At 34.2% G+C, this 23675-nt stretch overlaps 2 protein-coding genes across 3 annotated transcripts; one reads left to right on the top strand and one right to left on the bottom strand.

The window, feature by feature from the left end:
• Window positions 1–592: 592 nt before the first annotated feature.
• LOC133310611 (homeobox-leucine zipper protein ATHB-15-like) lies at window positions 593–8664 on the bottom strand. 2 transcript variants are annotated; one of them, XM_061511574.1, is made up of 18 exons: window positions 7606–8664; window positions 7113–7272; window positions 6833–6933; window positions 6636–6726; window positions 6325–6420; window positions 6129–6242; window positions 5945–6028; window positions 5630–5785; window positions 5471–5545; window positions 5190–5296; window positions 4914–5106; window positions 4220–4405; window positions 4055–4135; window positions 3322–3479; window positions 2932–3246; window positions 1914–2019; window positions 1154–1303; window positions 593–858 (listed from the first exon to the last, which is right to left on the bottom strand). In XM_061511574.1, the coding sequence occupies exons 1-18, from the start codon at window positions 7806–7808 to the stop codon at window positions 712–714; spliced, it is 2523 nt and encodes an 840-aa protein (XP_061367558.1). In that variant the 5' UTR covers window positions 7809–8664; the 3' UTR covers window positions 593–711. The 2 variants fall into 2 exon arrangements, with proteins under 2 accessions (XP_061367558.1, XP_061367557.1); XM_061511573.1 differs by having other exon boundaries at window positions 2932–3257; window positions 3345–3479.
• A 10657-nt stretch (window positions 8665–19321) lies between these two features.
• On the top strand, window positions 19322–20453 carry LOC133310599 (GATA transcription factor 9-like). The gene is made up of 2 exons (XM_061511561.1): window positions 19322–19624; window positions 19743–20453. The coding sequence occupies exons 1-2, from the start codon at window positions 19322–19324 to the stop codon at window positions 20451–20453; spliced, it is 1014 nt and encodes a 337-aa protein (XP_061367545.1).
• Window positions 20454–23675: the final 3222 nt, after the last annotated feature.

The raw sequence follows: 23675 nt of genomic DNA, 5'->3' as shown, positions 1-23675 counted from the left end.
TTATATCATCCTCGTTTTCTAATTCATTGTCCCTTCACTTTTGTTTTAAAGCACTATTGGATTGTCACGCACTTCATATGACCTTCATTTGTTTTAAATATCTGTCTTCATTTCATTTTAAATGCATGTACATGATACTTTTGCTCTTAAATATAAATTGATACATACAAATATGAAGCATGATCCATTTTTCCCCTTCCTACCGTGTCAATTTACATTACATTTCTTCTGAATAACTCAATTAAATGAGCACCAACTTATCATCTTTAGCTATAGAGTACACACCCCACATAATGGCAAACCTTTACTCACAACAATTAGAGAACCCGGATTGTTTTATAATTGTAAATTGTGCATAACCCAAAAATATAGAAAGAAAAAAATCATCACATGGTACACACAACACACAAGCATACATTGTGACTTAAAATTTAAGGTTGATCAGCCAATCTTGTTCCCTCAGAAATTTGCGTCAGTGCATCGATAAAAATGTATCCCACATCACAAGGTGCACACTTCATAAGAATGCACCAAATATTGGTAGGAGATTAAACAATGAAACAAGTAACACATGCTAACTCATAAATAGTCATATTATATGCAGTCTGAGTCTTAAGAGCAAATACATTAACAGACCAACCAACAAAGCATAAATGTCTTAAAGTAAATCTTCATCTTAACAATTCGATACATATACTAAGGAACATAATGTCAAACAAAAGACCAGTTCATAAACATAAAGCCAATACAGTGAGCATTCTCTTCTTCATTCAACACCTTCCAAGCAACAACTCTATCATATGAGATAGGGCGCCCCATGCTTGAGAGACAAATACCACCTTGAAGACACGCAAAACCCTGTCAAAAGAAAAGGAGGAGAAATTAATCGAAAGCATTATTTCAAAGCTTAAAAATGCTACCAATTATGTTGGCAACATATCCACATTTAAGAGGGGTAAAGAAAGAAATAAAAGGAAGAGATTCACCCAGTGCAAAAATAATTTATCCTTGGATCATATTGAGACTGCAGCATAATTATACAACACACACAAAAAAATGTGTATGTAGTACATCTAATAAAAAAAGAACAAATTCAATTCCAAGCCTTATGGAAGTGGAATCAATGCTTTATTTCAATAAAAAATTAGTACACCTGTTGAATAATCTGGGGAAACTCAGAAAAGAGAATCTTCCGTCCGTGATCATCAAATATTTTCTCCAAAGCTATATCTTGTAATGCAACTAGGGTAGTCTCCAGCATGTCAAGCCCTGCCTGATTTGAGAAAGTGAACACTGGCAATGCCTGCATAAACAAAGTTCAATCAATGTGCTTTCAAACAAGGTAGAAGAAGATTCTAATAATAGTTATAGTTGAAACCGTTTTTTTAAGTCATTTCAGGTGTTATAACAAAAATAGATGAGTATAAAAATAAATTAGAATATATCATCCACCTAGTATTATACTTTGACTTATATGCATCATAATTTGAACAAGAATAATTATTAGACTTTAGACATGCAACACTGACAGGTGAAGCTCCTTTCAAGGTACCAAGTAAAAAAAGGGGTCTATGAGGCAAAATAAAATAAAATCTTCATAATTTATTATAGAGAAAATAAAATTCAACTTTATTGTAGCCTTTTTGTATAAAAACCATCAGGGGATCAATGAGGTGTCAATTCCAGCCGGAATGAATTCAGGCTGGGTCAAATTGTGCTTCGACCAGCTGAATACTAACCCATTCCACATAGCTTATCAGGCTATTCAGCCTTGGCCCATTTTGCCAACAGCTTAAGCTTTTGGGTTGAATTGGTTCTTTACACAACTTTTTTTTTTAATATCTTTTACATTACAGAAATTGAATTGCACTCCGCGCAAAGTACTATGAAATTGAAATAGCTTTCAAGCATACCTTTAGATTACAGCACAATATTGCATCTGAGTGATGCCACAAGGACTTGAGTAAAGATTCGTTCCCCTCATTATTAGATTTAAGTAGCTCCACACCCAAGTAGCACCTACAAAATCAAAATAGTCATACAACAGAAGGGTGATTAAAATACCAGTAACTGCCTACAAAAAACAGTACGAGCTTACGCAATAAATCTAACCACGTGACATTCAAAAAGAGGAGGAACATAACAAATACAGTAACTTCTTAGATTTCTTGTCTACAAGAACTTACAAGTTAGAAGGAACAAGTACATGCACATCAAAGTACTGCTTATGCCTTAAAAACCCTAAGTTTCATTGAGATTGAACCATGATTTTTTTTAACACCATTTAAAAAAAAAATACAAAATAATGAGGGAACTTTGGGATCACAAATTTGTGAGCACTGTGAATTTATGAACGATGTCAAAACGAACATTAATGTAATGCATATTCAGGGCTTGTATTTTAAATGGAAGTATTTCAATTAATCTTGCCAAAGTATTTGATAACAAATTAGAAATGATGACACAAGGTTTTACAAAAGCGGAGATCAGGGATTTGCATGACATCCAACCAGTTAGAAACTTAGAACTCCAAAACTACATCAGAACTTGGTGCCATGCATCTATTTACAGAACACAGCATCTGTGCTAGAAAGATTATTTTTTCGCTAATATGCAAATAAGTAGTTGTAGTTGGGATCCTGGAGGACAAGAAATGGCTATCAGGAAAGAGGAAACTTCTCTCCCGATGTGCAACTCATCGAAGCTATCATTAACTTAAGAGCTGCAGTTTCTTTATTGAATTAGATAGCATATTAAGTTCAGTTCTCATCCTTTTGGAAGTCTTTGAATAACAATGGTTTCACACTAAGCAAAAGGGCATCAGTACGTAATAACTAACAACAACATCACACAGGATAAGCCAACTTGTATCATCACAAAATACATTGCACCAGCCTCAGAATAAAAGGATACACAGTAAAGTTTACATACCTATAACTGTTGCAGATCCACTGAGCAAGGGTTTGTGCTTCTGGAGTTCCTAATGGTGTCCTGAGCCCAGCATGTGAACCCAAATGGGAAGGAGAAAGTGCTAATGCTACCCTTTGGACTGATGAGATAATGCTTCGAACATATTGCCGTGCCATAGATGCTACATGCTCTTGCATATGACTTTCAAATGCAAATTCAAATGCTATTGTCATCACAGATCTCATACAACCGTGATTTCCAGAATAATCATTTGAAGTTCGGTTTCCAGTGGGACCAATGTCAAGGGCAGATGCAAGGTCAAGGGTGCGATTAGGGCTGGAAGCTTCCTGCAAAAAATTTCATTGTAATAATAAAATGATTCTTGGGAAAGGTCAATACAAACAAATAAACCGTTTTAACAACATGAGGCTAACCTTTCCAGATTCAAGGGGAATGATGCGAAATCCAGAAGGTAGAAGGGGGGCATCATCAGCAAAGGAAGCATCAATTGGAGCAAATATAAGTTCGGCACAGGTGCCAACAGCATTCTCATCCATTCCACTGCAGAACTACCAAAACAACATCAAATGAATTATAAGAAAGAAAATAACAAGCAAGGGTATCCTAGAAACCATAACAATGTTAAGAACACAAGACTTCCTCATTCTAATAGCAGCAAGAGTTCAAAAGATACTGAATTAAACTAGCAAACTATCCATTCAAGAGGCTTGGGGATATATTATTGTTTTTCTACTCATAGATCATAGCAAGAAAAAAATTCAATTATTAAGTGGCTAATATGGACATCAGTGATGTTTTGTTTTCTTATAGAGGGAAAGCAAAAGAATAACATCATATCAACAGGACCAGGAGAACACATCTGAATTCTGATGTGTTCCAAGTTTCCCAGTATATATTGAGGTTGGAGTATTGTATGATGACTAAAATCCTTAATTAGTTCAAAACATATAAACGGCACAATTTGTGGGACAAAGGACATCTACCAAATTCCTCCAAGTGTGATAAGTAGTACATCAAATATACTTTCTACATATTAGTAACACAAAACAAGGAAACGAAGTACGTAAAATCTGTGAAAGGGTGAAGCATAGACCAAGCAACTTGAGGGGAAAAAATAGCTTACTTGCAAAAGAAACACTTCTCTTGGCATTATTGGGTCATCAGGAGAATGAGCAATTCCTTCCAACTTAATGACTTCCAAAAACTAGTGTGAATACAAAAAGAGTTGGTATATCAAGAATTATAAAATTGCTACAGCTGTATAGCATAATTAGCACTAATTTATCACCTCCTCATGCTCAATAGTGTGTGCTAGAGGGAGTATAACTTGACCCCCATAATTTCCAACACGAGATCCTGATAAGCTACAAGGGCCAACTTTAATGGCAGCAGCTGAGTAAGCATCCATGTTGTTGTCTGCCCATTCTGATCTATGCTCCCGCAGGAATCTTAGGAGAATGGCTGGAGGCACATTCTGGACAAAAAGAAATGGTATATAGCAATAGAGAAATATAAGGATAATCTTAAGACTTAATATAAACTATTGGATATGTGCAACTGAAACTGTTTTTGGTTTAGCTAAGCAATTTCTTTTGTCTGTGTAGGAGAACAGCATCACAGGCAAAGGACAGAAATGAAAATGATATAACAAATAGGGCATGTTAACCATTTATTGATTAGAAAAGTTGATGTCTGAACAAATTAGTCCTTATATGTACCCATCTCAGCAATGTTTTGTCATCTAGACATTTGGTAGTCACTATTAATATGATCAGTTGAATAGAAAATGTGCTCAACTGCTGATGCAAAGACAAGACCATGATGTAGTAAACATTATGCACTAAGTGATTACAATATAACATTATGAGCTTGACCTGCGTCCTTGTACAAAATTTGTTTAGAGCAACAAAACAGACATAATTGGTTGTTCAGAATTTAACTTGATAATTTAAAGGAACATTGAAATTCCTAAGCATTCTGACCTGCAATAGCATTGATGCTTTGGCACATAACACTGCATTACTAACAGAAGGAAATCCATTGGCAAATGAAAGATTCAGACCCATTAACTTGTCAGGGGACGAATTCACTAGAATAGTAACATCATCTATGCCGTCATTGCCGATCATGGACCATCCTTCATCAGTAAACCCATTTAGTGCCTCATTGAAACCCCTGCCAGGAAATATAAGTGAGATTCCAAATTTATTTGCAAGGATTTTGAACCAAAATCAGGGCCCCCAGTAGAATATACTAACCGGCTCAATCTCTGGCTAAGTGCTCGTAGAGCTGCTGGTCGTCTACCCCACCCAGTGACGTTAGACTGAGAAACTTCATGCGAAATCTGCCTTAGCTGACGTAGGGCCTGTATGAAAAAGAGAAAGACTTAAAGACGCCATGGCTGTTTTAAACTCACTAATCAATATTCTTATTACCATAAAGTTTATAAGATTTAGTAAAATCTTACTTAAATAGGAACAGAAAGAAACACATTATTTATACTGTTGTACTATCACTAAATTAGATACAACAGCCATACCGCCATAGTTGTCTTCTGAGCCAGCACCGTTGATGATTCATACAGTGGACGCAGCACTTCAGGCACACTCCATGGCTAACAATAGTATAAACGTGTTTTAAGTTATTTTTAAAGTTAACAAAAAATAGTTATTAATGCAACTAAGTTGAATTAATGTACCTCCAAATCCATATGATCAACAATGTGGATGATGGAACCACCTCCATCACAAGGTCTAATTAGATACCCACTAGGCAGCATCTCTGCTCTAACAAAATGCTGCACAGGAGGCATGCTTGGACCATTTTGAGTATTTTTAAGAGACCTCTCACAGATCTAAGGCACACATTAAGAATGAATTAGACATATATGAGTTGCAGGAGGACTACAGAATATAACAGTAGGACTGGGCCATTGCACAAGTGAGATTTGTTATTAACTACAATATCTAGTCAAATACAAATTTTAGGCAAAGAATTATTTAGAGTCACTTACCACTAAGCTGCCATCTTCTAAAACAGTAGTGTAACGCAACAACCAGAAGTCTCGAGCAGGTGCCAATGTTGTTGGCGCATATAGCTGATCATTAAATGCAAAGAGTAAGCATACAAATAAGTGATTTAGTACCAATCTGCTGACATATAGAGTCTTCATTCAAGCACTATAAATTTTACTTTACCTGCATATAAAGCAGCTCAATGGTTCCACCATTTGCTGTGGGCAGCACATTGAGAACATCAACAGCTCGGCAATCGCGAAACCACAAAGGCCGATCTTTGAGGATTTCTGCAACCTGAAAAGAGTATGTTTGACCATGTGATGTAAAAACTCAAGCAAAACAATTAGTACATAGATAGTAAATCTTGGCCACTTACCCTAGTGGGTTCTAGTCCCACTAGACCACAGGCTCTTGCTGCCACACCAGTGCAACCATGAGAAATAGCTACGATTCCAATGGAATCCGGACCAGGCTGTGCGCGTCAACAAGAATTAATGAAGAAATGTGAGTTTATTCAAAAGAATAGAAATCATTGACAAAGAGGGTTATCAGAACAGAGGGTTATAAGTTATTCCAAGATGACAATTTCACAGTTCTTTTACCGTTCTGTTTATGCTTTATTCCTAAGAAATAATTGAAGAATAAAATAACTAATGGGTCAACCAATGATAAGAGTTATTGGGATACCTTCATTCCAGGCATTTGGACCCACTCAACAGCAGTCCCAGTAGCCTTAGAAAGAAATTCTGCTAAAGTCTCTTCTGCAATGGACAAAAGCCTGGGCAAAAAAAAGTAAGGCATGATTCCATAAGCTATAAATACACAAACAAATTGTCACAGACCACGATGACAGAAAGGTATCCAACAATCATGTTCCCACTAACCCTGCAGGACTTGCATCCCTTGGAGGATTTTGAGTTGTCAAACTGTGCTGACCACTCGTCACAGCTGATTCACAGCTTGTGTCTTTGGTTGCAAGAGTAGTCTGCAGAGAAAGCACCATTGTAAATAACTATGAAGAACAATTGAGCCCATAAGTTGCAAAAATTATACAAATAAACATTAAAAATTTAGAATCTATTAGATTGGCCATCATTAATTACAAAATCTTCAATGTAACCCAATTGCAAACAGGCTAGAAAGAATCACAAACTAAATTCTTACATTCTGGTTGTGTTGACGAAAATAACCATTTTCATACACCAGTTGAGACACCTGCTTCTGCAACCTATCATTCTCCTCCATCAGCAGCTTATTCATTGCAGTCAACTTCCGATTCACACCTTGCAGCCGCGAAGCCTCTTTTCTCTGCTTCTCTCTACATCTGAACTCACAAAATCAAAACAGAACGCTTCATGTTGTGTTCATTTACCATTTCCCTCAACAAGCGCGCACGCACACACACATACTCACACAAATAGCAACATAACTAACAGTATGAGTTTGTTGGCTAAAAAAACAATGTAGTTGAAACACATAATTGATTCCATCATTTCAAAATTGCAAAAAATGAAAAGAAAAATTCAAACTATCCTAACCGGTTGCATTAAGCACACGTTAAGGAAACGTTACATTACAAAATACAAAAAAAATTGAGCTAACTAAATAGAACATGGTAAAAGAACAAAGATTTGGGTGTGGTTGAAGGCAACGGTACCTTCTGTTCTGGAACCAAACTTTGATTTGCTTTGGCTCAATGTGGGAGAGAATTGGGCACTCGCGTATGAGTTGCTGGCGGCGAATTGAACTTGGTTTAGGACAATCATGATAAAGCCTCTCAAGGGCTTCAACCTGCTCAGGTGTGTAACGGACATACTTGCCGTTATCCATTAAGTGTTTGCTACCATCCTTGCAGGACATTGCCGCAGCCAATTCAAACACAAACGTTAAACGTTAACGTTAACAACAACCAAACCACAACTGAAAAGCCACTTCTACTTCTAATTCTACCACTACTTCTTCGCCTGTTTCTAAAACCAAATACCCATTTTGCACAAGCAACGAACAACCTTTGTTAGTTACTGTTGTTACCTCAGCTACAAACACCACAAAACGTTAAAAATAAAATAAAATAAAAAAACCTCTGGAAATCAAAGAACAGCAACGATCTGGTTCTGGTTCCCCACAAACATTTCCGTACAACCCCAGAAATAGTTTTTGTTTCCTTAAAATTACCGAAAACTAGAAACACCCCGAGAAACGTCGTCGTTCACTGGATTTGATTAAGCTAACATCACCTCAACCCCGTTACGAAACGACACCGCTCCACGGATCTCCATCTACTTCAACTAATCTATTGGAATTGGAATTCTGGTTGATCTATGAACCATCCTTTTCAAGCTTTGAAGGAGAATCACAGGGTACAAAACAGATGGAAAATAAGACATGGAAAGATCACAAAGATATATAAGATTTTTTGGCTACTAATGGAAAGAAGAGAATCTTTGGCACAGTGAAATTCCTCTGTGATTGTGCATGCTTCTTCTTTTCATTTTTTATTTTTTTAAATAAAGAAGAGAGAAAGAGAGGAAGAGAGAGAGAGAGGAAACCCTAACTCAAAGAGAAAGCAGTGGTGCGGTGCTAGTTGAGGTTTCAGGCTTTTTGCTTTTGTGGGGTGTTGTTGTTGAGTTGAGTGTTTCGTTTCTAAGGATTGGTCACTGTTTCTTTCCACTGTGCAGCGAAATCGAGCATGTTGTTGTTTTTTAAGATATATAATAGTTTTTCAAAATTGAACTGCACAACACAAACACATTAACATATCATTTTTATTGAACTGCAGCATGTATTGTCATGTTTGTCCTCCTCTCTCCTGTCCTGTATTAGTTCTTTATTTTTGAATTTTTCTTTTATCATTTTTAGATATTAACATATAATTTTTAAGTTAACTAAATTACTTACTTAAAAATAATAATTTTGAATTAACATTTTATACACAAGGATTAATTTTTTTAAAATATTAGAAGAAAAATTTAGCTGTTATTGTTGGGGCGGGGAAAAGGAATCAACCAATTTCTCTTGTAGCATTTACTGCAAGTTTGAATCTTCTGTATTTTCATCTAGCTATAGTATCATCACCAACCTACTTAAAACGTCAAAAGACAGACTCATTCTTTATGTATATGTTGATATTGCAAATTTTTATGAAAAGCATGCGCATAGCTGCTGTGGTACGAGACTTACGCAGATAAGTTCTTTTTTTTTTTTTTTAAACCATCAATGCCCATAAAGGTGAGTTGAAGAGTTTTAGTTTTGATCAAAATGATAGTAATTCAGTTACTTTTATGGAACTGAATAGAATAGATTAAGGTGAGAATTGATGTTCAATTCTCTGTAGTACTGATTTTAGGAGAAGTCTAAATTCCTAATCTGAATCAGACTAATCGCGAAGCGATAAATTGATTTAGATTATTTCCAAAAAACAAAAATCTTTGTTTTGCATGTAGAAGAAGAGTACCTCAACAATAATAAGATATTAATTACTAATTAGCAAAACATTAGTATAAAAAGTAAGAATTTTATTAATCTTATATTAAAAAGATAAGTTATATTATGTCATAAAAATAAATTTGTGAACTATACCACCTGAAAATAAAAATAAAAATGGTAACACAATTATAAAAAATTGTATAGAAAATAAAGTTATCACTGAGCATAATAATAGTTTTTCCAAAAAAAGTAATGGTACAATTAAAACCTCCTGAAAGGCAAAACAGTCATTACAATTAATGGAACAAGTTTTTGTGTTTGTGAGTTGGAAGAAAAAACCGGGGCAATGCTAGCGAAGGGAAAGGGAAATAAATGAATAGTAAAATGTGGTAAGAATAGGAAGACATTGAGTGAAGATAATGCGCAGATCAGAGTCTTAAAATACACAAAAGGCTTGCATTTGCGTGCGCTGGACTAGGACACAATCATGAGCTTTCTGCATGCGTCTCTTCATTTCTTAAACAATTAAATAAACAGTTTTTTAGTAAAAAGAAGACAACTATATTAAAAAATGAATAAATTCAATAAAAAATATACAAATAGGACGAAAATGGCATATCCGTCTGGTGTGATGTGGCATATATACGTATATGCCACATTAGTAATATCAAAAACCATTTCTCTGGCATGACATGACGCTGATTAGTGAGTGATAAGACATGTAACAGAGGAAATTTGGCAAGAAAAATGAGATAAGAGACTATGGGATAAAATGATAGATACCTAACTGCCCAAAAAAAAAGAAAAAAAACGGAACAGTAACTATTTTATTATGTTTGAATAAAAAAATTATCAGATTACTACGCTAACAGTAAATTTTGTCAAAATGTCACGCAACATAATTCGCTACACAGTGTAGCGAATTATGCATACAAGTAATTCGCTACACAGTGTAATAAAATATGTCACGTATGAACCAAAAATGACACATGTCAAATTTTGAGAAATTCGATATCCTATGTAACGAATTTCTCAAAATTTGACATGTGACATTTTTGGTTCTGAATATTCTGACGTGGCATATTTTGCTATATTGTGTAACGAATTACTTGCATGCATAATTCACTACACTGTGTAACGAATTATGCCGCGTGCCATTTTGACAAAATTTACTGTTGATGTAATAATCTGATAATTTTTTTGTACAGACGTAACAGTTTAGTGAGTGTCCCGAAAAAAAGATAGATACCTATTGTGACATACAGGGACGGCCTTATCGTTGGATCTGTGGGCTATAAAATGCTTGTTCTTCTATAATACTATCTGTTCCTTTCCGTACAAGATTGGTTATACGCTAACTTTGTGAGAACACCTTCGAGTGTTAATCGATGTTTGGATGAAATCGAAAACATTTCTGTACTAAAAAAAAGAAATCGAAAACATTTCTGTACTAAAAAAAAAAAATCGAAAACATTTTATCGTATTAATTTTAAATTTCAATGGAAAAAAAATCAGGGAGTAAATTTATCATCACTAAATTTAAAATGATGTCGTTTTGATATTGTAAAATTAAAAAATTTAATAATAAAAACTAATATAATTCTATAATATATTAGAATTACACAAATAAATTGATTTTAGTCCCAAAACAATATTGTTTTAAACACCGTGAAGATAACTTATCTCTATTTAGGGGTGGCAATTTAGTTTGACCCGTCCCAACCCGTCCCGCCCCGCCCTGCCAAAAATGGAATGGGGCAGGTTGACCCGCCAAAAAATATGGGTTGGAAAAATGAACTCACCCCGTTTTATGGTAGGTTGACGGGTCAACCCTCAAACTCGCCAATTAAAAAAAATTAATTAAAATTTAAAAATAAATTAATTTTATGAATTTTTCTAATATTATTTTATTTTATTTCACACTTTTCTATATTTTTTTAGTCTCAATCTTAAATGTATACTAATATTTGTCAAACATTCTTTAAGAATTTATATGTAGATAACATTTGTCATAAATAAAATTGTTATTCTTTATTTTTTCTAGGAAGTACTAAGATAAAAATATTGGATATCACAAAAATTTAAAGACTAATGAAATACTATCTAATTATAAAAAATAAAATAAAAAATAATCCAGCGGGTCAACCCACCCCGCGGCAGGTTGAACCCGTTTTGACCCACTTCTAAGCGGGACAGGTTGAGGTGGGTTGAAAACCACAACCCAACTCGCCCCATTTTGACAAATTGACAGGTTGACCCGCTGAACTCAACCCATATTTTCACCCCTATCTCTGTTGATCGAAAAATTCCTTTACCCAATTTCAATTTGGTAAAATTAATATAATGACATGCTTATATAGATGTGAGTGTTAAGGTAGTATATAGGGAAGTGTGTAATTTATGCAAAATCAACGTGACTGAGTGTTAGTAAGGTGACAGAGTCATGTATATAATCCTAAAAAGTGTAGTAATTACTACAGGGTGACGTTAATAAGAGATGAAATTTGGCGCTGCAGGCGTACAAGGAATTGGATGAAGTGAAAGAGAGATTGAGGAGAGAAGATAGAGAAAAAAAAAATTATATGTCACTTTTTTAATGTTAGGATTATCATGATCTTGAAACATGTTAAAATTTACCCATTAATAATAAATGGTATGAATCAAAGGTATATAAAGGAGACCTAAGTAGATAGGATAATAATGAGGAGTGATGTTGAATCACTATAATGGCTCTTCAAGTTAGTAAAGTAATAGCTCATAAAAATAGTTATATTATGTGTATTCATGGAGAAAAAAGAGAGGATATTTATTAGAGTTAACCTCCATCTTAGTGGAAGAGTGAGTCAAGTTAACTGTTATAAAAAAGAGCTGTGGTAGCTTGGCCTTGGAGAGCAAGGCACTTTGCGGCCGCTGCAATGCTAATAGTGGCTATTATATAGGGGAAGGTGAGAGAGAAGTGTTCCCAATAAAACATTTTGTGTCTAAGTAGACAAAGGAAAGGGTGACTGCCCAAACGTAAAATATTTTAATGTCTTATGTTAAGATGTCTGATAGGTGGAGGAATGGTGTCAGCACTGTCACAATAGGATTGCAGCTTATGTTGCACCGACACAGACACGGGACATGAAATACGACACGACACGATACTCCGACGCGTTAATTTTGAAAAATGTTAAATTTTGACACGTTAGGACACGTTTTGATATTATATAATATTTTTAATTTATATAGTTTATATTATATTTAGTATTCATTAATTTAACAAAAAAATAAAGCTAAACTTATAATACCTATCAATTTTGCAAAGAAACATAATATATACCAAATGTTTATATTAAACTTAATAAAATCGTAATCGTAATCGTAATCTAACGAATCTAATAGTTGAAACTCAAAATGCAACGCAACGTAATATTTGAACCTTTTTTTGAGTCTTTGTAACGAGTATTGGAGTGTCGAGAAGTGTCGGACATGACACGTCAAAATTTTTGTAGTGTCGGTGCTTCATAGATTGCAGTTAGGGTGATGTAGCTGGGGTCATATGGCCCATTGTCATTGGGCCGATGATATTGGACTGATCGATTGGGCTGGCCAAAACAGTGACTATCATAAATCACGCAGTGCAAATAGCGTATATATGTAATTTCAACTTACACATTCCATGCAAGACTTCAAATATTGATCATGTTGATATAAAAAAAATTGATCATGTGACGAGTATATATTTATTTTTGCAGAAATCATGCACCTCTTCTTTGTTCGATTTGAATGCGCACATTTTTGTGTATATTATTTTAATAGAATATTTAAAGTTAAATAATGCCATAATTTTTTTAACAATCAAAAGACTTGGATGTTATTCTCAATATAACTTAAAAATTAAGAAAATTAAATATTAACAATATTGTCTAGCAAACTACCAGCAGGATTAGTCTAATGATGAAAAATATAGATAATTATGTAATAGATTATCTGTTCAATTCCTTCGTGATTAAAAAAAAAACAATATTGTCTAGCCTTGTTTTTGTGAAGAGGGTAAAGAGGCAGCCTAAAACTAAGAGCAATAAGAGAAAATTAAATTGATTTGTGTGCCTCATCAAGTTAAAAAAATCTGACGCTCAAACTTAATTATCTTTTTAAAACCAAGTAAGTTAACATTGTCCAGTAGTAAATGATGACAATTTTGTCTTCGTTTTTATGTCTCTAAAACGATGACTTATAAAAAATGTCATTTTCCATGCCTACGTCTTTCTGACAAACAAACAATTCAAAGAGAGTACATGGCATGCCATGAAAAGGGCTTTCGAGTTTGTAGTTTATTTGTGCTGTTTGTATCCTGCAAGACAGTGAATTAGGATAGCAATCATTATAATTGTTACATGTAATGTAATTTTCTACCACCTGCCTCGGTAATTTTATACTTCACCTTTTATTCTTTTCTAATAATTAATGCTACAAAAGTAGTTATGATTGTATTTATAATAAGGCACTATGGTGCATGCCCATTTAAATTTTATTGGAGAGATTGTCTTAACTAGACTCTCTTTTTCTCATAGAATGAATATTGTAAAAACTTGTTCTACCAAATATACGATTGGAATTAGGTTAGGCAACCCATAAGACCGTACATAACATTATTGGAGTTGTCATCTCCTAAAAAAATGATTAGTGCCCGCCACCTTATGAGCTAAAATTTTTGAACTTCCCTTCTATCTTTTTGGGTTTCATACTCATATCATGTTGCTATCAATCATTAAATCAAGTTAGATGTGAAGTCATAATAGCATTGAATTGAATTAGATCCGAATCTAATAAATAAAAATTTAGGATAAGAAGTCTCTGTAAAATCTAGATGTAAATTTTAGATTTTGACAAAAATAATTCTAAAAGGTTAATTTTTCATGGCCAGCCAAAATAATTATTCTGAAGCAGTGTTATAAAAATCGGACCGGCTCAGCCGGTCGGTTGGCCCGGAAATCGGCCCATCAGGTACCGGTTTTTTAAAATTGGTTTCAAAATATTTTTTTGAAATAGGTGGGATTCGAACCCTGCTCATTGGTGTGAGGAGCACCTTCTCATACCACTAAGCCACCGTTATTGGTTGAGATTAATACACCATTTAATATATTTATTATATAACTATTAAGTTAAGAGAGTTATTTCAAAAATCACATCTAATGGGATTTGAGCCCCTTCCATTGAGATTGTGCAACATAGCAAATACCACTAAACTACACCAGGTTATTATTTAGATAGCACCATTTAAAATATAAATTTATATATATATATCCGATTCATGCGATTCAACCAGTGACTCACCGATTGAACCATTGACCCAGTACCTCAACCGAGTCAATGACTGATCCGGTTCTAATAACATTGTTCCGAAGCATCCACAGGCTACAGCACTGACATCAGTGTCACTCCATCCATCCGGGCGTCACATATTTGACCAATGAATGAATAATTGCGTGTTACGCACTGTTGCACTTATGCACCATATCCACCCTCTTATTTTGATTCTTCAATTCATTCACTGAATTAAGAATTAAGCATTAACCAACCTTTTTTATTTGTCTCACTTCTCCTTGTGATGCTCATCATGTGATATGCACATGACATAGCCTAAAACATAGGCTCGTTGAGTATTATTCACAGGGCTTTGAGTCTATTAGGTAAATGCAGATTCTCGAATCTCAATTGGGACAGGCAGATGAAGCCGTAAAAGACGACGCTATGATAGGAAATAAAAAGTGGGGACCACAAGTCATAACTTTGAAAATCAAGCTAGTGATATGCTGGAGGATCATGTGCCACATTTTACATGATTATTTTTTATTTATTTTTTACCCTTTTTCAGAATTATCTTTTACTAAAAATTGCATGCACAATCATTCAGTGTTGTTTCGCGATATGGGCTTTTTCTTTGTTGGGTTGGGTTCCCACTGTGGGTCATTCTAGCATAAACCTGTCAATTAAGGTGTGAATATGCATCTTAGCTTATAAATAGGAATTTTCGTCCATTTGGTTCGATGTAAAGATTTTTATTTTTATTTTTATACAAAAGGGTATAATTTAAGTTCTAGCGGCGACTATTAAAAGAGAGGTTGACGTATTAGCTTCTAACGTTAATTTGAAAAGGACAATCTCTAGATATAGTATTTTACTTTGTTTTGGTATATCAGTAGATTTCTAATGGGTTTGATGTATCCGTCAAATTTTAGGCCTAAGCGATAAAGTGTTAGGAAATCAATGCAGGAGATAATTTATTATGATTTGGACCACCATTTTTTAAGTGATCCCTTAGTATAAATGAAAAGATAAAATTGAAAAAGATGAAAACATATTATGAGAGAGAGCACCAAATTATTAGGTGATCTGGATCATAAAATATATTTCGGTGCAGCAGGGGGCATAAAGGCCACAATATTTTTGTACGTAGATTGTTTGGTCATTACTCACTAGTGTTTGCATATGTTGCCTTGGCCCATTGGGCTTATTCTTATTGCTTATCACCTATTTGGGCATAATGGCGCACTAGATAGTCTCAAACAGCAAGAGTCGTGTTTATGTAAACCATGAACAATTAAAACTACAAAAAAAGAAAGGGATATTCATACTCAATATAGTTGCGTTAAATTGGCAATTTGAAGATGCGTGTATAATTTATTGAATGCGGTGCACGTGGTACCATGTTAGCAATGGGACATGGGTGAAGAGTACGCACGTGTGGAGGGGAAGCAGCAAAGGAAAGCGATGAAGGGAAAAAACCCTCTTCAATTTAGGATCCCCTCCCCTTGGAACCGACCTTTTACTTAAGCTTAATTGAGAAGCCTCACCCACACCCTCATACTCAACACTCACATGATAGCTGACACCCTTCTTTCTTTCTCGCGTGCTCCCAGTATCCCACTATTTTTTTAATTGAAAATCACACCAATAAAGATAAACCACTGCAACGTATATTTTACATATTTAAACAACCACCAAGAATTTTCCCCACTAATTAAATGGTATTTGTTTGCTTTATTTTTTCGGAAAACTATTTCTCTTTCAATAGAAAAATTGTATTCTCATGTTAGTGAGATATCGTTTTACGTGTAATATTTTTTTTATTTTTTATTTTTCGTGGAACTCATTTGAATTATGTGTGTGTAGAATTTTTTTTAACCTTACGTCAAATGAGAAATGTAAAGCCTTATTTTTTACCTAAAATATGCAACAAGTGAACGCAAAATAACAACTAAAAGGGTATTATAATTTTTTATTCTTTTTAAAAATGACGGTAATAATTCTGCAAGCAAACCTTATCCACTAGTTAATGAGGTTTCATTAACATGGGGATCAGAGTTGCATGAGTCCGGCCCATCTGACTCAAACCTTGTTTTCATCATTTTGTATATAAAATTCAAAAATAAAGTAAAATGCTTGCTCTAGCAGCAGCAGCCACATGATTTTACATCAAAATGTTCTTGAATTTGTATAAGTCAGTATAGATATACAACTTTGGAATAAATTTTTGGTGTTACTGCTTATCTAAATTCAGTACATCTCATCAATGAGAACATTACACATTAAAGGAGAGAAAAAATTTGACAGAAAAAAAAAATTAGCTAACATATAATATTTTTATTAGTGGAATGTACTAAATCTTTGATACAATAGTAGTACTAAAGATTTATTCACAATTTGAAGGACCCAAAGATAAATTAATCATTTTCCTTTGTTAAAATTAAACTTCACAAATCACACGAACGCTAATCTAATTAGTCATATTAAAAAAATAAATCTAAATTTTGTATCTTTAAACCCAACTTCATAGTCTCGGCAACCTTTTCGTGAGGTGTTATGTGTACTTCCAAATGCATGATAGTACAAATAACACAATGTTATACTAATAATAAAGTTACCAAATACTTCCTATTTTAATTACCCAAAAAATAAAAAATAAATAACAGATAAAAGGAAAAACAGTAATCATAGAATGACCCCCATTTTAGACAATGTAGCAGGTGAGATTAAAGTAAAAATCTTGCTAAGTAGCCACGTGGATGAGATCATGGGCATATTTGGATTAAGTTGAGCTGTAAGCGTCGTGCTAAAACGTGAGGAGTGGAATATAATAAGAGGCCATGATAGGGCAAGAGGGGTAGAAAGTACAATTAATTGAACTAAATTAATGTAATAAATCAGAATGAAATAAATAAATTAAAATTTTGCACATTTCCCGAAGTAATAATATTATTAGCAGCAGAGGAGTCTGGCTGTAAACTTTGGACACTATTGGCGGAGTCACAGCGACAAGTCCTGCAAGAGGATCGATTCTTTAGGGGTTGAATTTGTTGAACATTAAATTCATCCCTTTTAATCATTGTTAATTAAGGCATTAATTATCCAATAATTTACCATAAACTATTAAGGTCTCTGCTTAGTGGTTTTACTTTATCACCCAATTTAGTGTCTCAAACTGATATGTTAAGTAAAGTGAGCAGAGTGTGTCTGTGGCCATAGCTGTTTTCTTTCTAAGTGACAGCCCACCATTGTGCTGCAGCTTAACACTTGATTCCTGTTCACACCACATGATCTTTATTCATTGCATCAACTAATCCCTCTCTTTCTCTTTTTTTTTCTGTTCATCTTTTACTTTCATACAAAACTTTTATTAATAGTTAACACTTTCCTAACACACCAATTCTTCAAAGATAAAGAATCTCAAAACAAAGTAATTAGTGCTATGTCAGTGTGCAGTGCTATTTTATTTGCATGGAATTTCAATAATTTAAATGAATTTTCTTTTAACTATAAGTTGACAATGTCATATATCAAGCAATCAACTAATGATATTCTTACAAAAAAATAATGCACTGATCACAAAGACCCTTAAATGTTTTTAAATATTTTATTGGTACGAATTACATACACACTCATTTTATTTCTAAATTATTATTATTATTACATAATGTAAATAAATTTAAGAAAGTGATTAAATACCCTAAATTCTTTAAGAAATACAATCATGTTTGACTAAATTATTCTTTTATCTCATTAATTTTTTTCTCATTCAACTTAATGAACCAAGAGACAAAATAAAATTAAAAAAAACTTAATGCTTTCATATTTTTTTTAAATAATAAATGATTCAAAATAAATTAAAATTCTTAAAGGGACAGTTATTTTAAAACAAGACGGATAAAAAACAACATGTTTAATTTTTTAATACTTGACTATTTAACGTGTAATTGCACTTAAATTACTACCTATATTTTGGCAGGGTTGTTGACATGGTTATCCCCATAATGTCTACAAAAACCAGTAACTCATTATCATCATGGTCTCTTCCAAGTTTGAGAGAAAGAGTCAAAGAGCAACAATAATTTTGATTGAGAAAAACTAGTAACATGTAACATGATATGAAGTTTTTTATCCACTTACCTATTGGTGTCCGCACCAACATTTTTTACTTTTTGTTTTTATTATATGTGTGGGACCCATCTATATTTTTGTTTGAGTAGGAAAAATTATCTAAATTATGTAACATGACATTAGCTTTACCCATTTTGATTTGTTTTAATTTTAAAGAATATTAAATATAAATAGAAAGTAAAAAGAGAGAAACAAGAAAAGAAAATCTGAAATTAAAGTGGATTAATTAACTTTACAGAACTTGCAAGTCACTTCCCCTATTATTAATAATAATAATACATGTATGTATGTATCTGTGTGCATGAAAAAAAAAGATGCTCAAATGTCGGAGAATTTACATTTCTGCCATTGCTTTAGTCCTCAAAACCCCACCAACACTCGCACCTCTCTCTCAGACACAATCCTTCAATCCTTCTCTCAAAACGGTGCGCTCTTTCTCTTTCTCTCTCTAAATTTAGAGTAACTTCTCTCTCTCTTTCTCTCTCCGTCTTTCTCGCACCTCGACAGTATCTATTGTAAGTAAAATGGAAGCGCCGGAATACTACGTCGGTGGCTATTTTGGCGCCGGAGGAGCGGACCAATTCTCGGCTCCGGAGAAGCGGCACGGCGACCAGAAGCCCGGCGAGCCTTTCGCTATCGACGACCTCCTCGACTTCTCCAATGCCGACGTTATTATGTCCGACGGTTTCTTCGAAAATGTCGCCGGAAACTCCACCGACTCTTCCACCGTCACCGCCGTCGACAGCTGCAACTCCTCAATTTCCAACATTGTTCCTCGCGGCGGCTTCACCGGCGATCCTCAATTCTCCGGAGAACTCTGTGTTCCGGTAATAATTCACAGAACTTAAAAAAATTATGAATTAAAAAAAACTTAACGGAATAATTATAAATAATTTGAATTAAAGTATTAATTAATTTGAAAATTGAATTTGATTTTTGTAACAGTATGATGACATGGCGGAACTGGAATGGCTCTCGAACTTCGTGGAAGACTCGTTCTCCGCCGAAGAGGAGCTGAAAACACTCCAGCTTCTCTCCGGCGCCGCCGCGAATGGCGGTGGACAGCAGACACTGGAGTCGTCCTCTTCCACCGACACGCTCCCGCCGTTCGCTGCGGACGACTCCGCTCGAAACGCGCCGTTTCTCCGTCAGGAAACCCCGCTCCCGGGGAAGGCGAGGAGCAAGCGTTCACGCGCCGCGCCGGGAGACTGGTCCACGCGCCTCCTTCACCTCGTGGCTCCCGCCGACGGTACGGCGCAACCGAAGGCGGCGCCGGCGAAGAAGAGGGAGGGTTTGAATGCGGAGTGCTCGGGGCGGAAATGCTTGCACTGTGGAGCGGAGAAGACGCCGCAATGGCGAACGGGACCGATGGGACCGAAGACGCTGTGCAATGCGTGCGGCGTGAGGTTCAAGTCAGGGAGGTTGGTGGCGGAGTACCGGCCGGCGGCGAGCCCGACGTTCGTGTCGACGAAGCATTCGAATTCGCATAGGAAGGTTTTGGAGCTGAGGAGGCAGAAGGAGATGCAACGACAGCAGCATCAGCAACTTCTCAATCAGACTTCAATTTTCGGCGTATCCAACGGTGGAGATGAGTTCTTGATTCATCATCATCATCATCATCACCATTGTGGTTCTGATTTTAGGCACGTTATCTAGTGAGTGCTAGCCTAGTTTAATTTAGGGTGGAACTTGGGAAGTCTTAAGTTTAACAGTTATGATCATCATCAGCTTCAGCTTCAGCATTACCTCTTTTTCTTTATTATCTGAAAAATTTTGTCTTATAAATTTGAATTTGTAGCTTCTTTTTTTTTTTTTTTTTTTTAATTTTCTCTTTTTCCTTTATGGCAGAAAGTCAGAAAAAAAAAAGAAAAAAAAAAGTTGTAGAATTGAGGGGAGGGGATAAAATGGGGAAGAAGAGCTTATTCGATTGTAGAATCAACTCTCGATTGTTTTCTTTGCCGAATTTGGCAAATTTAGAATCAAAATCTCATTTTTATTGGAAACAAGCATAAATAAAAGTTCAAGAAAATATTTAATACAACTATGTAATGACAATGTAAAATTACACTAATTTTACCAAAACAAATTACACTGATTAATATTTTAGCACTTAATTATATGTTCCATTTATTTTAATTATTGAGAAATTGAAGTGATAATTAAATATACATTAATTATGCATACTAATTATATATATGAACTTTAAATTGAGTGTAAAACTCTACTCAGAAAACGGAAATGAATTTTACATTAAATATGCATATCATTTGAAAAAATATTAAAAAAAGGAAGACGAAGAAGCATTTATTTATATAAAAGGGAATTTATACGTAAAAGAAAACACCGCGAAGAAAATGCTGCATCACTTTGCTTAAAAACCAATGGGCCATATGAAGTATATATGGAACTACCCAGATTGTTTAAATACAATGGGATTTTGCGTATTTATTCATAATAATAATTAGCAGGAAAAGATAGTTTGCTTGATAGATAATTTGGTCAATTAGTAATCATGAAACAGTGTGTCCATCTTTTCCCTTATCAAAAAAGTGGGTAACTCTTCATCATCACTCCAATAAACTGGTCGATTGTTGTGATTCTAGTATTTTTTCTGTTCACAAGGGAATTTAAATAACTTTATATTTTTAAAAAAATAAATAAACTTCTCTTGATATTGATACTTGAGCTTCGTTTGAACAGACTAGTACTGTATATATACGAATGTGAACTTCATCCAATTTTACACACCAACAAATTTTAAGGCCGAATTGAAGTCGTTGGTTGTGTGCATTGTGAGCGAGTGTACCGATGACCCAAATTGATTGGGATTAGGGAAGAACTGTGAAATAAAAGTATTACATGGATTTCAGTGAAATTACAAAAATTAAAAGATTTCATGGTTAGCCACTAGCCAGTTACACATCGTCCTCTGTACGTACCATGTACATGGAAGTGCGTTAAAGGAAAGGGAAGAATGAAATTATGAAACCAACGTGGGAGGGGCAGAAAAAATAAATAAATAATATTAAGAGGAATTAAAAGAATAAATGGGTGCTTAGCTTGCAAAATGGTGCAGCAAGGTCATGTGAGTAGAGTTGGGAGGGAGTGTTAAATAAACAAAGAATTAGGTACACATTGAGGGCTGATATAACTGTCCACCTGATCCTAGACATTTCCTCTTCCATGGGCTCCACACTTTGTGTATACAGTAATACTATTCACGGGTCAATTATGTAATATTCATCTTCCTAGGTTCCCATTAAGCATGGTGATCAAAGTCAATTTTTAACTGATTCAAGCTTGATCATATCGTGCTACTACGCTTACTAGGTCAACTCTATATATGTACTATATATTGTTATTATTTTCTATCCTTCAACAAAAAATTAAATCGGAAAACATATATAAAAGACAGGGAAAATATTATTTTCTTTATCATATCCTTTGATTTTTGTGTAATATTTTTTTTTAATGGATATGTAACCCTAAAAGATAAAGTAACTAATGATGAACCAATCGTTGATACCTTTATGGCCTGTATGTGTAGTAGAAAACTAGAAATAGAGTAATAGAGATACACAGAAGCAAGGAAGCACGGACACTTGTAAAAACAGGAAGAGTCGGGTCCGACATGCTCCGACACGACGACACGCTCCGACACGGTGTCGGACACGCGGTTGACTTTTTCCGACACGTTGACCATTCCGACACGCGAATTTGACCGTGTCCGACACGGTCAAATGGCATTTTCGTAATTTTTTTATTTTTTTTTTATTTTGTTTAAAAAATTTATTTTTTTTAAAAGTTAAAATATATTAATAAAGCTTCCACCTGATCATATTAATTTTATCTTTTTGTCTTTTTCCTCCTTAAGTAGATAAGAGATCATCTCAGCATCATTGTTGTCAATTCCTATCACGCTCTTGTTGTATCTTCTTCTCTCTGATCTCTCTAATATGATTTGATCTATCTATCTGATATTATATATCTCTCTCATCCCAGTTCTTATTTATTTTATTAAAGCTTCCATCTTTATAACGTGTTGATGGGTATTACTAATTTAATTTCATTTTTTTGTTAAATTATTAAATATTAAATGAAATATACCATATATAAATTTAAAATATTATTTAATATTAAAACGTGTCCCAACGTGTCGAAATCCATAATTTTTTAGGATTGACGTGTCGGAGTGTCGTGTCACGTGTCGCGTGTCGTATCGGTGCTACATAGCACAGAAGTGACAGAGGGAGAAGAAAATGTTACTAACTAATAATATATCTTGGGTGGCAATTTAGGTTCACGCAATAAAAATTTAAAATGAATACAACATAAATTTAAAATTGTATTAAATTTTTTATTTTTGTGAGTTGATGTAACACAACATAAATAATCAATACATACATTAAATATTACGTTCACAAATATTATATTAACACGACACTAACATGTAAAAAGATTAACACAAATTAATTTTATATTTGCACGTTGACATGCAACACAATTCAAATTTTTTCATATTAATTTTAGCTAATACGAATCTATCATATATATGATAATCGTGTCATGTGAAGAGGTTATGTTGAAAATTATCACACTTAAATATATATTTTTATAATCCTTCTCCTTTTCCGTCGTAGTTGCAAAAATAAAATGACCAATATATAATATGTTTTAGCAAAATTATTAATATTAACGAAATAACAAAATAGTACTTACATTTTTTGTTTGAACCTTTGACATTATACGTCAACTTTATCCGCCTAATTGATAGCTATTAGTTACTACCTATTGACTATTGGTAATAACAAAAATAGAAAGAAAAAAAAAGAAACAATAAACTACCGTCTATTGATTGAAACTATAAGCCCGTCTTAT

The sequence above is a fragment of the Gastrolobium bilobum genome, unplaced genomic scaffold, assembly GCF_033153095.1.
Source record: "Gastrolobium bilobum isolate Gb01-03AN ecotype WA unplaced genomic scaffold, APGP_CSIRO_Gbil_v1 utg9634, whole genome shotgun sequence".
In the NCBI taxonomy this organism is placed as follows: domain Eukaryota; kingdom Viridiplantae; phylum Streptophyta; class Magnoliopsida; order Fabales; family Fabaceae; genus Gastrolobium; species Gastrolobium bilobum.
The sequence above is the reverse complement of the archived record's forward strand: the minus strand, read 5'-3'. Positions and strand labels throughout refer to the sequence as shown.

Coding starts and splice junctions, on each gene's coding strand:
- LOC133310611 (XM_061511574.1), bottom strand. CDS start 7,808: ATGTCCTGCAAGGATGGTAGCAAACACTTAATGGATAACGGCAAGTAT. Junction 7,273..7,605: donor GTTTGGTTCCAGAACAGAAG/GTACCGTTGCCT, acceptor TTGTGAGTTCAG/ATGTAGAGAGAAGCAGAGAA. Junction 4,406..4,913: donor AAGCATCAATGCTATTGCAG/GTCAGAATGCTT, acceptor CTTTTTGTCCAG/AATGTGCCTCCAGCCATTCT.
- LOC133310599 (XM_061511561.1), top strand. CDS start 19,322: ATGGAAGCGCCGGAATACTACGTCGGTGGCTATTTTGGCGCCGGAGGA. Junction 19,625..19,742: donor CCGGAGAACTCTGTGTTCCG/GTAATAATTCAC, acceptor TTTTTGTAACAG/TATGATGACATGGCGGAACT.